Here is an 11,747-nt window from a genome sequence, read left to right as displayed (position 1 = left end):
CACAATTAAGAATTTGAAAAAAAGAAATTTGGGGCAATTGAGAATACGTACTGTTCTTTTAGAGGGTAAGAGTTCAGTTCCCAGCACCCACGTTGGATAACTCACAACTGCCTGTAACTCTACTTGCTTGTGATCTAGCGCCCTCTTCTGGCTCTGTAGGCACCTGCACACAGGTGGCATATACTCACATAGACACACACATAAATAAACAAAAATAAACTAATCTTTAACAATTTGAAAAAGAGACTGAACTTGAAATATATTTAAAATTAGTGAATTATTTCACATATGATCCTACCATTTTCTCTTACTATACACACTGAAGCCCAGTCTCCCTGTTTTATGATACACATAAACATATAGAAACTTCAGTTGCATAGAACAACAGAATCAAAAAATGCTCACCTTCTGTCTCTTTGTTATTTATAACTCTCTGTGGTTATTGGTATTTCCAATTTGGTCTTTAAACACAGGATAGCTAGATCGATAGGGTTTGAAGACATAGACTCAGCCTGAGTAAATTTGAGCAATTCCAGCAGCAAAAACTCACTCTAAAAATGAATTTCATGGAGCTGCAAGTATTAGGAGCCCATGAGAAAACCATGGCTCTCCAAACCACCCCCATAAACAGTGCACTGCTTATTAAGAGGTAAGAGGTAGTTTGTCAATGCTGGTAAAGACCTGTCACCCCCCTGAGATGCCGGAAAAGCACCAAAGCCACTCTGGACTATAAAATGAGACCAGGTCTCAAAAATACATCAAGGGGACCGGAAGACAGTTGTAAACTGTGCAAGCGTAGGGGCCTGAGTCCTGACCCCCCACTCACATAAAAGCCGTATGTGGCCAGGCAGTGTTGGCACATACCTTTTTAAATCCTGGCTCAGGAAGCAGAGGCAATCAAATCTCTCTGAGTTCAAGGCCAAGCTGGTTTATATAGCAAATTCCAGGACGGCCAGAGCTATACAGAGAAACCCAATCTTGAAAAACCAAAACCCAACCCAAACCAAACAAAAACATACAAACACACAAACAAACAAACAACAAACAAAACCACTCCGCTTAACACAGGGGGATTTTCCAACCTTTAATCTTACTTGATGTGTCCTTTCCTCCTGCTAGAATCATACAGATGTGTACAGTTAGGATTGAGGAAGCTCTAACAGAGCAGGGAACAGGAACTGAGCTACTTCATAGTTCTCACACCTGCCAAACTTCGTAAATGACTTAACCAAACAATTGCCTCCACTTCTGTTAAACTTGCTTCTAACTGACACTCTTTATGATCATCTTATTCAAAAGTGCTTTCCCCAGAGTAAAATAATAGTATATCCTAATTCTCTATGCCTTAGCCTCTCTTCCATTTACTGATGCAGTCCAGCTTTTCTCCTTACTGGTCCCCTAAAAACATTTGTGCTGATGGCACCAAAGACCATCTGGTTATCCTAAGGGGGGACACTTGTCAGCTTTTATTCTTACTCGCCAGCTCCTGATGTTCTGGCTTTCTTTTCTGTTTCTTCATTCTCAAAATGTTCTGTCCCTTTGACATTCACGACACCCGAGGCTTCTGTAACCTGGACAGCCCTGGAAAGCAGTGTTACCAGGGAAACCTCTTATTCTCCCTAAGAAAGAAAGTTTAAAAAAAAGTACTCAGAAAGACGTTTAAGAATGATTTTATTAGCTTCTGAGAAAGAGTCAACAGGGCGGGCAAGCTGTAAATCTTGGCAACTGCCAGGAAGAGAGAGATGGAGAAGAGGAATAGAAAATGCCGTGCCATTTGCAATTGAGGTCAGCAAGCACCTGCGTGGTGGAAGGGAGAGGCCTTCAGAGAAAGAGAAAGCGCAGAGGTCCAGGGAAGGTATGTGTAGGCTTTTGGCCAGTATCTGAAGGGAGGAAAAGTCAAAGTTAGAACTCAGAAAAGCCGACCGGCTCTGTCGAAGTGCTTCATGGGAGTACCTCAAGCATCCCTGATGGAGAGGCTTCTGGAATGACGAGTACACTATCACTGCGTTAAGGGGACAATTAATCCTCCCCCTTCCTTAGCACGTCTTGAGGTGAACTAGCTTTCCTACTCGGGTGATTCACAGGCTGGGCTGTGATCCTTCACCTGAGAGAACAGTATGTAATGTTTTAGGTGTCTTACTATGAAGTCTCCAGCCAGGGTCAGAGGTAGAGCTTAGATTTTATTCTTTTGGGTCTCAAAAAGGAAGAGCTTTGAAGGGTCTCAACAAGGCACCACCCTTTTATACTGTAATTTAGATCTTAAGGAGGTAGCTCCTTTTCCAGTGTTAACAAGAAAACAAGAGGTGGAATCCAAAGCCTACCTGGAGAGAGCCGACTCCCAGTGCTCCCCAGGCTCTGTAATGGGGGTGGGGATAGGGCTTATCTGCTTTTCCAGGGCTGGTCTGTATTGACCAACATCGTTCAATTATACATTTACATTTAGCTGTTTAATTACGCTGGCTTCAGCGGATGGAAATGGGAGCTGTGCTCACTGACAGCAGGCCTTGGAAGCAGGTCTAGAGTCTCTCTGTCCAGAAGCCTCCCCTCTACCCACTAGATCCATGCTTCATGGCCTTCAAAACTCTTCCAAAGTCTCTCCCTGCTGAAAACGTTGATTAGTGTGCCGATCCCTTACCACTCCTCATGGAACGTTCTGTAAACCAGGAACTATTTTCATGCTCATTAAAGGCAAAGAGATAAAACTGGAATGGTAATTTATACATGACATTTTAAAAGATTCACTTGGTTTATTTTAATGTTATGAGTATTTTGTCTGCATGTACATATGTGAACCATGTATGCACCAGAGAGGGCACTAGATTCCCCAGGAACTGGAGTTACAATGGATGGTTGTGAGCTGCCATGTCGATGCTGGGAATTGAACCTAGGTCCTCTGCAAGAGCAACATGTGCTCTAAAACACTAAGCCAGCTCTCCAGCTCCCCTAGTTTCCTAAACTTCATAAACTATTATTTTAAAAAAAAACTTGAAAATAAAAAAAAAAACCCACTATACACCAAAATTAGCCACCCCCAACATCTATACAACTCAATGAACTTCTACAGTTACAATAGGCCTTTGGGACGGGCACCTATTCCACGTGCTGACTCCTCAAAAGGACAGAATTACTCATTTTGCTTTCCCAGAACTTGGTGTTAGGAAACACCTTTGCATTCACAGCTGCACTCAGCTCACCCTTCTCAGCTTTCCTGTGGTTCGGTTTAAATATGCACAAAGAGAGGTCTACAAAGAGCCCAGAATGTAGTCTGTCTATTCAACATCCTCCACAGCATACTTCAAAAAGTTTAACATTGTTTTTCTCCTATCATTTTCCCTTATCAGTAAAACAGGAGAAAGACGGGGGTTCCTTAGACTGTGAACACAGGATGACCTTGAACTCCCCATCCTCCTGCCTCAGCCCCAAGTGCCGGGATTGTAAATGTACGCCACCAGGTGCAGTCATGGTAAGTTCTTAAGCATGAGTCTCCTGGACAATTCTTATATGCATCTCTGTAGGACTTTCAAATATTTATTACATTTATTTGTTTGTTTGTTTGTGTGTTGGGAGGGTGGGCTATGTTGTGCCATGGTGAGTGTATAGAGGTCAAAGTGGGAGTTGGCGTTCTCCTACCTTACTCTGTGTAGGTCCCAGGGAATGAACTCAGGTTGTCAGCCTTGGCTGCACGGATCTCTGTCTGCTGAACCATCTTGCCAGGCCACTCTGGTGTTTTCAAGAATGTTGGTTGTTTGCTATTCAGAGTGCCCATCAATCCCAGGCTCAGTTCTCTGGGATATCACAGCATGTGACCCACTTTCTAGAAGTGGTAGTAACACTTGGGCTCACCCTTCCACCCTTCACCCCTACTCCTAGTCCTGAGGATCAAGCCTAGGGTCTCTTAGGTGGTTAGAAAGCACTCTACCCACTATGTTATAGGCCTGACCTATTTTAATTTTGATTTTGAGACAAGCTCTCACTAAGTTGTTCAAGATGGCCTTGAACTTGGAAGTCTCCTGCCTCAGACTTCCAGGTAATTGGGATTATGGGCCTGAGCTACCAGGCCTGATTTCACATGGGCTCTTTTGGGTCACAGTACTCATCCAAGAGCTGGCTGACGTGCTATCGGGAGCTGAATGGTTGGAAACCTGGTATTCCTTCTCTGTTTCTCCCGGGGCTCTCTTCTCAGGAGCTCATCTTCTGTAGGCTTCGTGGCTTCCTTTTTATGTGCTATCATTTCAGCTTCAGCTCTGTCTGTTACCCAGCTTGTTCTCTGTAAGCCACAGCTCATATTTCCATGGGGAGAAATCTGTTTGACTCACCTTTCTAAGGGTAAGCTGGCTGTATATAATTGATTAGTAATGGGCTGCTTAGAGCACGGATAGAATGATGCCTGGTGGGGATAGAAGCACAGGGGTGACCTAACTTCTAATAGCACAACAGGAACAAAAAGGGAGCCCAGGAAAGTCCCTAGGGAAGTCAAGATGTGGGCTTATACTGTTGGGAACAAGCAAAAGAATCTTGTCCTAAGTTCTGCCATTTTGTTTTCAGACTATTTAATCATAGGAAGAAACTAAGTTCAAGGTCCCAGGCCCTAGAGGAGCTGGGGACTTCCCAATAGCTGAACAGCCTTTGTTTTTCATCTTCTGTTCCAGAACATAGTGACTGTTGCTAACCACAGCTCCAATAATTCATCCTTTGTTCTCCAAAGCATAATGACTATTCCTAACTACAAAAGAATAGATTCAATTGGTTGGACTATAAAACCTACGGTCTGTATCAGTTGACATAGATCAACCACATAAGGGAAGTCCTTATCCTTAAATCCTGATTGATGGAAAAATGTAACTATAACTTGGCACAGATATTTGTGGTTTTCAGACTTATTCTGCAATATACTTGGCTTGGGGGTCACAGTTCAGTTCCCAAGTCTGTTCTAGGGCCCAGGTCCATCAGTTGTGGCTTGATTACAATACATTTTGTTATCTGCATTGACCTGGTGTTTGAGTTGTGTTGGATCTAAGTGGATCCCACAATGATACTGTAAAGGGGACATCTTTTATGTAAAGTCTAATGTCCTATGCATTACACTGTTGAGCTGGGTTTTGTTTGTTTTGGTTTCTATTGTTGTTTGGTTTGGGGATTTTTTTTATTGGATATTTTATATATTTACATTTCAAATGTTATCCCCTTTCCTGGTTTCCCCTCTGGAACCCTCTTCTCCCATCCCTCCTCCCCCTACTTCTATGAGGATGCTCCCCCTCCCATCCACCCATTCCCACCTCACCGTCCTGGCATTCCCCTACACTGAGGAATTGAGCCTTCACAGGACCAAGGGCTTCTCTCCCTATTGATACCAAATAATGCCATCCTCTGCTACATATGTGACTGGAGCCTTGGGTCCCATGTCTACTGTTTGGTTGGTGATTTAGTCAATGGGAGTTATGGCGGATCTGGTTGGTTGATATTGTTGTTCTTCCTATGGGGTTGCAAACTCCTTCAGCTCCTTCAGTCCTTTCTCTAACACCTCCATTGGGGATCCCATGCTAAGTCCAATGGTTGGCTACAAGCATCTGCCTCTGTATTTGTCAAGCTCTGGCAAAGCCTCTCAGGAGACAGCTATAACAGGCTCCTGTCAGCAAGTACTTCTTGGCATCCACAATAGTGTCTGAGATGGATCCCCAGGTGGAGCAGTCTCTGGGTGGCCTTTCCTTCAGTCTCTGCCCCACACTTTGTCCCCGTATTTCCTTTAGACAGGAGCCCTTCTGGGTTAAGAATTTGGAGATGAATGGGTGGCCCCATCCTCCAACCAGGGGCCTACCTTAACCTCTGGATATGGTCTCTTCAGGTTCTCCCTCCCCTTTGTTGGGCATTTCAGCTAATCTCATCTTTGTTGGGTCCTGGGAACCTCTTGCTTTCTGGCATCTGGGATTTGCTGGTGGCTACCCCCAGTTCCCTATCTCCTATTGCTTCACACCTCTGTTCAAATTCCCAACCCTCTGTGCATCTTGCCTGTCTTCTCTCATACCTGATCCTGGCCCCCCTTCTCTCCCTCCCCCTCCTCTCTTCCTCCCAAGTCCCTCCCACCCTCTCTACCTCTAAGAAAGACTGAGGCATCCACATTTTGGTGTTCCTTCTTCTTGAACTTCATATGGTCTGTGAAAGATTTTTATTTCTTTTTTAAACAAAGTCTCGTTCTGTAGCCCCAGCCGGCCTAGAATTTGAGGTAATCCTCTTCTCTTTGACTCCTGAGGGCTAGGACAACAAGCATGAGCCACTGTGTCTAGCTCTCAAGATGGTGCTTTCAATATTGCTTCTTCCTTAGAATAAGAAGAATGTGAGTTAACTCTCCAGGACATCAGTAACAAACAAGATAAGAAGCCAGCCTTCCAGCTCTCACACAGGGGCCTCTATCAGCCTAAACTGGGAATTGGGCTCAAGCCTGATAATATTCCTGATAATCAGAAAGCATTTGTAACCAAAGATTTCTTCTTTATGTAAGAGGACATACCAAAAGGAACAAATGTGAGAGATGATCTTAATATATGATTACTCTGATGGAACATTTAGAATGCAAAGTTGCTGTCATTTCAAAACTTACAGGGTAAGAACTCATTTTAGAGTCTTACAAAGCTTCAAGTCCAGCTTTCTTTAATACCCAGAAAAAGCTCAAAACCGTGAAGCAAATGTGAAGATGTGTAAATTAATCATAAATAATATACTACCTTTAAGAGTCTTTAGATTTATTCAGTCAACTAAACTCTAATGATTTTAAGAAGTATATCAAAGGATTATTTTCAACTTTTTCTTTTTTTTTCCTCACCATGTACAGCGCTGAGGGTAATCCTGTCGGCTTTTAAGCCTTTGTTTGACCTGTGTTGTCAAATGCTTTGTTGAAAAGCTCTTCAGAAGGGTAGCATGTGATGTCAGCTCGCATTAATTCTTGCTCAAGGAGAGCCACTCAGTATTCAAACTGTGTTTGTGCTGGCATAATCTAGTTAGTCTTCAACATGGTTTCTGGCAGTTTACAAGTCCGGCTCCCTTGGGAAGATGCTTCTCTCTGCAGGCCCCATGCAAGAAGCAGCTTAGGAGGGGCAGACAATGACCTTAAAGCCACTTTCTGCAGGAGCCCTGAGGAAACTGGTAGGGGCTGGTCATTTGGCTCGGCGGGTAAGAGCTCTTCCTAAGGTCCTGAGTTCAAATCCCAGCAACCACATGGTGGCTCACAATCATCCATAATGAGATCTGACGCCCTCTTCTGGTGTGTCTGAAGACAGCTACAGTGTACTTACATATAACAATAAATAAATCTTTAGAGAGAAAGAAAGAAAGAAAGAAAGAAAGAAAGAAAGAAAGAAAGAAAAGAAGGAAGGAAGGAAGGATGGAGGAAAGAAAGAAAGAAAGAAAGAAAGAAAGAAAGAAAGAAAGAAAGAAAGAAAGAAAGAAAGAAAGGAGAAACTGGTAAACATTTGAGAGTACTGCATGAGAATGTATGTAACAGTGATAATAAATGCTATATCCATCATGGACATATCATGAAAAGTTAAATCTATCCCTTTTCCACTTAAGGTGAAATTTCTCAATAAAGCGAGTCCATCCCTGTCATTGCATCTGTTTCTGTGAGAGATAATTTATTCATTTATTCTCAGCTATCAGTCACATACTGTGTTCCTATAATGCATTACAATGCAAACAATTTTAATGTATCAAACCATTGTGCTTGGGAAACAACGAAGAGGTTTTTACAAAGATACTGATCTTGATTTTGATGATTTTGAAGTGAAGTCTTGGCTACTTCTACCCTGGCAGGAGCAGGACCCAAGAGCAGTTCTGTCAGCTACAACTCAGTTGTCAGGGATGGGTCTTTCTCAAGATTTGTCTTTTTTACCATCTTTGTGAAGCCTGGTTCTGATAGGTTCCGTGAGTACCAAGGGCTCCTGTACAATGGTTGCTGAGTAATTTTTACCCAGTAGTTCAACCTCCACTTGCTGTCCCACTTCACTGAGCTCGACTGGGACATAAGCAAAAGCCAGGCTCTTCTGGATGCTGTAACTGTAGCTTCCAGATGTTGTGTTGCCAACCACCTGAAAAAGAACAGCTATCCTCAGCATATCAGCATGATGGTCACTTATGTGCCTCTCGTCCCCAGATGTTTCCTGAGCTATAGAGTGGGTTCACAGGGGTGAGGGGTCTATTACTGAGCTATAGAGTGGGTTCACAGGGATGAGGGGTCTGTTAGCTATTCGTTGTAGAGAATTGTGGGTGTCATCCGGAAATAGTCGCACAAGCACGCCATGTCCTTCGCTCCATCCTTCCTCTCTCTTCCTGCTGGTCCCTTTCTTCCCAAATTGTCTCCTTTGTACTTTTATGTCTTAGCTACAGATATTTTAAAGTCTATATTCCACAGATGAAAGCAAACATGTAACACTGTATTTCTGAGGCTAGTTTCTGTCACTTAACATAGTGATCTCCAGTTCCACACCTTCTTCATTATGGCTGAGTAAAACTCCATTGGATGTTTGCAATGTTTTCTTTGTCTCTCTTTTGATGGAGAGCTCAGCTGACCCCATGTGCTTGCTACAGTGAATACTACTTATTGTGGGTGTGGTGCCTCTGTGGTGTGCTGATTCAGACTCTTTTGTATGTTCTCAGGAGTGATATGGCTATATGCTCTGATTTTAGTTTTTAAGGAACCTCCTCACTGATGTACATAGGAGCTGGACTAGTTAAATTTCCTGCCAATGGTGTATGAAGGTATCTTTGCTTCTCCTGTTTTCACCATTATTGTTGCTTGAAGAATTAGTGTCTGAGGGAGAGCATTTTCAACCTTGCAGATTATAAGGCGCCTAGGTTGGGTGTAGTGTTAATAGTTAGCTCTACCCTCTTTCCAAGACTCTGGAGAAATCAGTAGGAGTCCTGGTACCTACCTTCAAGAGCTTGTAGCTTAGATGGGGAGTGAACAGTCCTGGTACCTACCTTCAAGAGCTTCCAGCTTAGATGGGGAGTGAACAGTCCTGGTACCTACCTTCAAGAGCTTCCAGCTTAGATGGGGGAGTGAACAGTCCTGGTACCTACCTTCAAGAGCTTGCAGCTTAGATGGGGAGTGAACAGTCCTGGTACCTACCTTCAAGAGCTTCCAGCTTAGATGGGGAGTGAACAGTCCTGGTACCTACCTTCAAGAGCTTCCAGCTTAGATGGGGAGTGAACAGTCCTGGTACCTACCTTCAAGAGCTTGCAGCTTAGATGGGGAGTGAACAGAGCTACAAGAAAATAAAACCAAACAGCCATGGCAGATAACATGAAAGACTTACTTTGTAATTTGAAAAGAGGTAGGGTTAGGTTGGCTGAAATAGCGGGTGAAAGCTTCCAGCGGGCTATGACCAGTACACGATAGATAAATCAATAAAAGGGTGTTGGGTGAGATTGCACCCCATCTCAGTTAGCAAGATGAACCATCAAAACCAGTGGAGACCTCAGCATAACTGGGGTGTGAACAATATCAAACAAGCAATCAAAAGCCAGGAGATAAAAACAGGGGTCTTATGCTTCAAAACCCCAACAAAACCTATGCAATAAGTCTTATTGAAGATGAGAATTATTGCAAGCCAGATCTAAAGAAAGGATGGCATTAAAATAAAAGCAGGAGACATGGCTCAGAAGTTTAAGAACATTTGCTTTTGGGTTCTGGCACCCATGTCCTGGGACTCACAACTACTGTAACTCCGTCTCCTAGAACAACTGCCCCCTGTAGGTCCTCAGACACTGCACACACATGGTACACGTGCATACATGCCAGCAAACAGGCATACACTTAAAATTAAAATCTTTTTTTTTTTGAAGAAATCAGAATTCAAAACAAATTGTTAAGTCAAAACACTGGGAAAAGAATAGACAACAGTAAAAGCAAAATATGATATATAAAGAAATGTAGGTATGCATGTACACACACACACACACACACACACACACACACAGAGAGAGAGAGAGAGAGAGACATACACACTCAATTCTGCTGTTCCTTCTGGCTGCACTGTTCAGCACTGCGGACTAAACATGGCTGGTGTCAACTCTCCCAGCACGAGCCTGCCTGCTCACTCGGACATAGCTCAGCTTTCACATCATTTCTAGTCTTTTAGCTGTTAACACACTTCCTAGCTTAACCCTTATCTCTGAGGTCTGGGTTCTTTATCTCTTTGAAACCCCAAAGGAGAAGCTCTCCATGAGATTCTGATGAGAACTGGTTGGGTAAAGGACTTGAGTGTTTTCACCTGGCATATGGTTGACAGCCAAACTCCAGCACAGGCTTTGAAGCTGCTGTTTCTCCTTTGGGTCAGAGTCTAGTGACAGAAGACAAGGATTTGGGTCCCCGAGGATGGGGGTTTTAAGGCTGTCTTGGCGACTGTGGATTAATTTCAAAGCCTGTAAACCAGAGATTTCTGTGTGAGGTGGGAGAGTTAAACTGGCTTGCTTCAGCGACCTAAGAAACAGGAAGAGCTCTGGGTGACTCTGGCACAGTCCCCTGACTCGCTGGTCACAAGCTCAGTCACTTCAGAGATGCCTCAGCAATTCTGTCTCTGCTAGCATCCCCACAGCAGCTTCCTTGCAGTCATTCTTGAGTTAGTCACCTAACAAGACTGTTCCTCTGGAGAGCTAAGTTTTAAATGGCCTTTGCCTTGTGCTGGTATTGATTGTCGTTTCTACTTTCTGACTCAGGAATTCACAGGCATGAATAGTTTCAAAGTCTGGCCTTTCCTTTTATATTACTTACAAAACCTATATATTTTACTATAAAATAGAAAGTATTATTTTCCAGCACAAACTCTAAGTAGTTCTACCTCAATTCTTCTGTTTTTTTTTTCCCCCAACGTACATAATTCTAATTTATTTTAGCCTTTTCTCATTTGTCTCTTTGGGAAATGACCTTTCAAAGGAGTGACACCCTTTAAAATTGCATAGTATCTGTGCTTCTTTCGATGTCCCTATGTATTGCAATTTGTAAACAAATGTGGAGGAGTGGGGGGAGGAGTGGGGGAGGAGAGCAATAATGTTAATGACCATTACCACTACCTCCTGGACTCTCTACGCTTTCTCATAAACCTCTCCCTAAAAACTTCCTTTGCTGCTTTAGTCTTTCAGAACTAAAGTGCCCTTATGTCTTGATTTTTAAAAACTTAAGCCATATTTAAGCACAGGCATTGCCCAGCCCCCACTTGGACATTTCCAAAGGCTACCATCACCATTTGATGTACATCTATTTTATGGACTTTCCTTGTGGTCCACCCCTTCTCTTCTAGTGTATAAACTCCACAAAGACAACAGTTCTCTTCTGTTTAATTTGTAGTTATGCCAACAACATTGCTGGTACAAAGTAAACTACAAAAACGTATTGAATAAGCAGGTAAACTTATTCTCTATCTCCAACATTAATAATGTTTACAGGAATTGAATATCAAATACCAAAAGCATAGGAAATTAAACCAAAGTTAGGAAACAAGAAAAACAAAAAATATACATCATTTTAAAATATAAAGAGTATATATGTGACAAAGAGGGATTGCTTCTCATGTTTGTTTATAACTGCAGCAATTACTAGAGAGGGATCCAAATAATCTAACTGCCTTCACAGTAACACATGCCTGTAATCCCAGCGCTCAAGAATAGAGGCAGGTGTGGCCAGGCTGTCTATATAGCAAATACCAGCATAGCCGGGTCTATATATATAGTCTCTCTCTTTGTCTCTCTCTCTCTCTCTC

General features: G+C 42.9%; 1 protein-coding gene across 1 annotated transcript in view; it reads right to left on the bottom strand.

The window, feature by feature from the left end:
- Nucleotides 1–7,602: 7,602 nt before the first annotated feature.
- Nucleotides 7,603–11,747, bottom strand: part of Dmgdh (dimethylglycine dehydrogenase) — an 80,247-nt gene continuing 76,102 nt past the window's right edge. The window contains exon 16 of the mRNA XM_031359981.1: nt 7,603–8,078. Coding sequence (XP_031215841.1) covers nt 7,863–8,078 — 216 coding nt within the window. The 3' untranslated portion in view covers nt 7,603–7,862. The remainder of the gene's footprint in view (nt 8,079–11,747) is intronic.

This window comes from Mastomys coucha, unplaced genomic scaffold (genome assembly GCF_008632895.1).
Source record: "Mastomys coucha isolate ucsf_1 unplaced genomic scaffold, UCSF_Mcou_1 pScaffold8, whole genome shotgun sequence".
NCBI lineage: Eukaryota > Metazoa > Chordata > Mammalia > Rodentia > Muridae > Mastomys > Mastomys coucha.
This window is presented reverse-complemented; position numbering and strand designations above follow the sequence as displayed.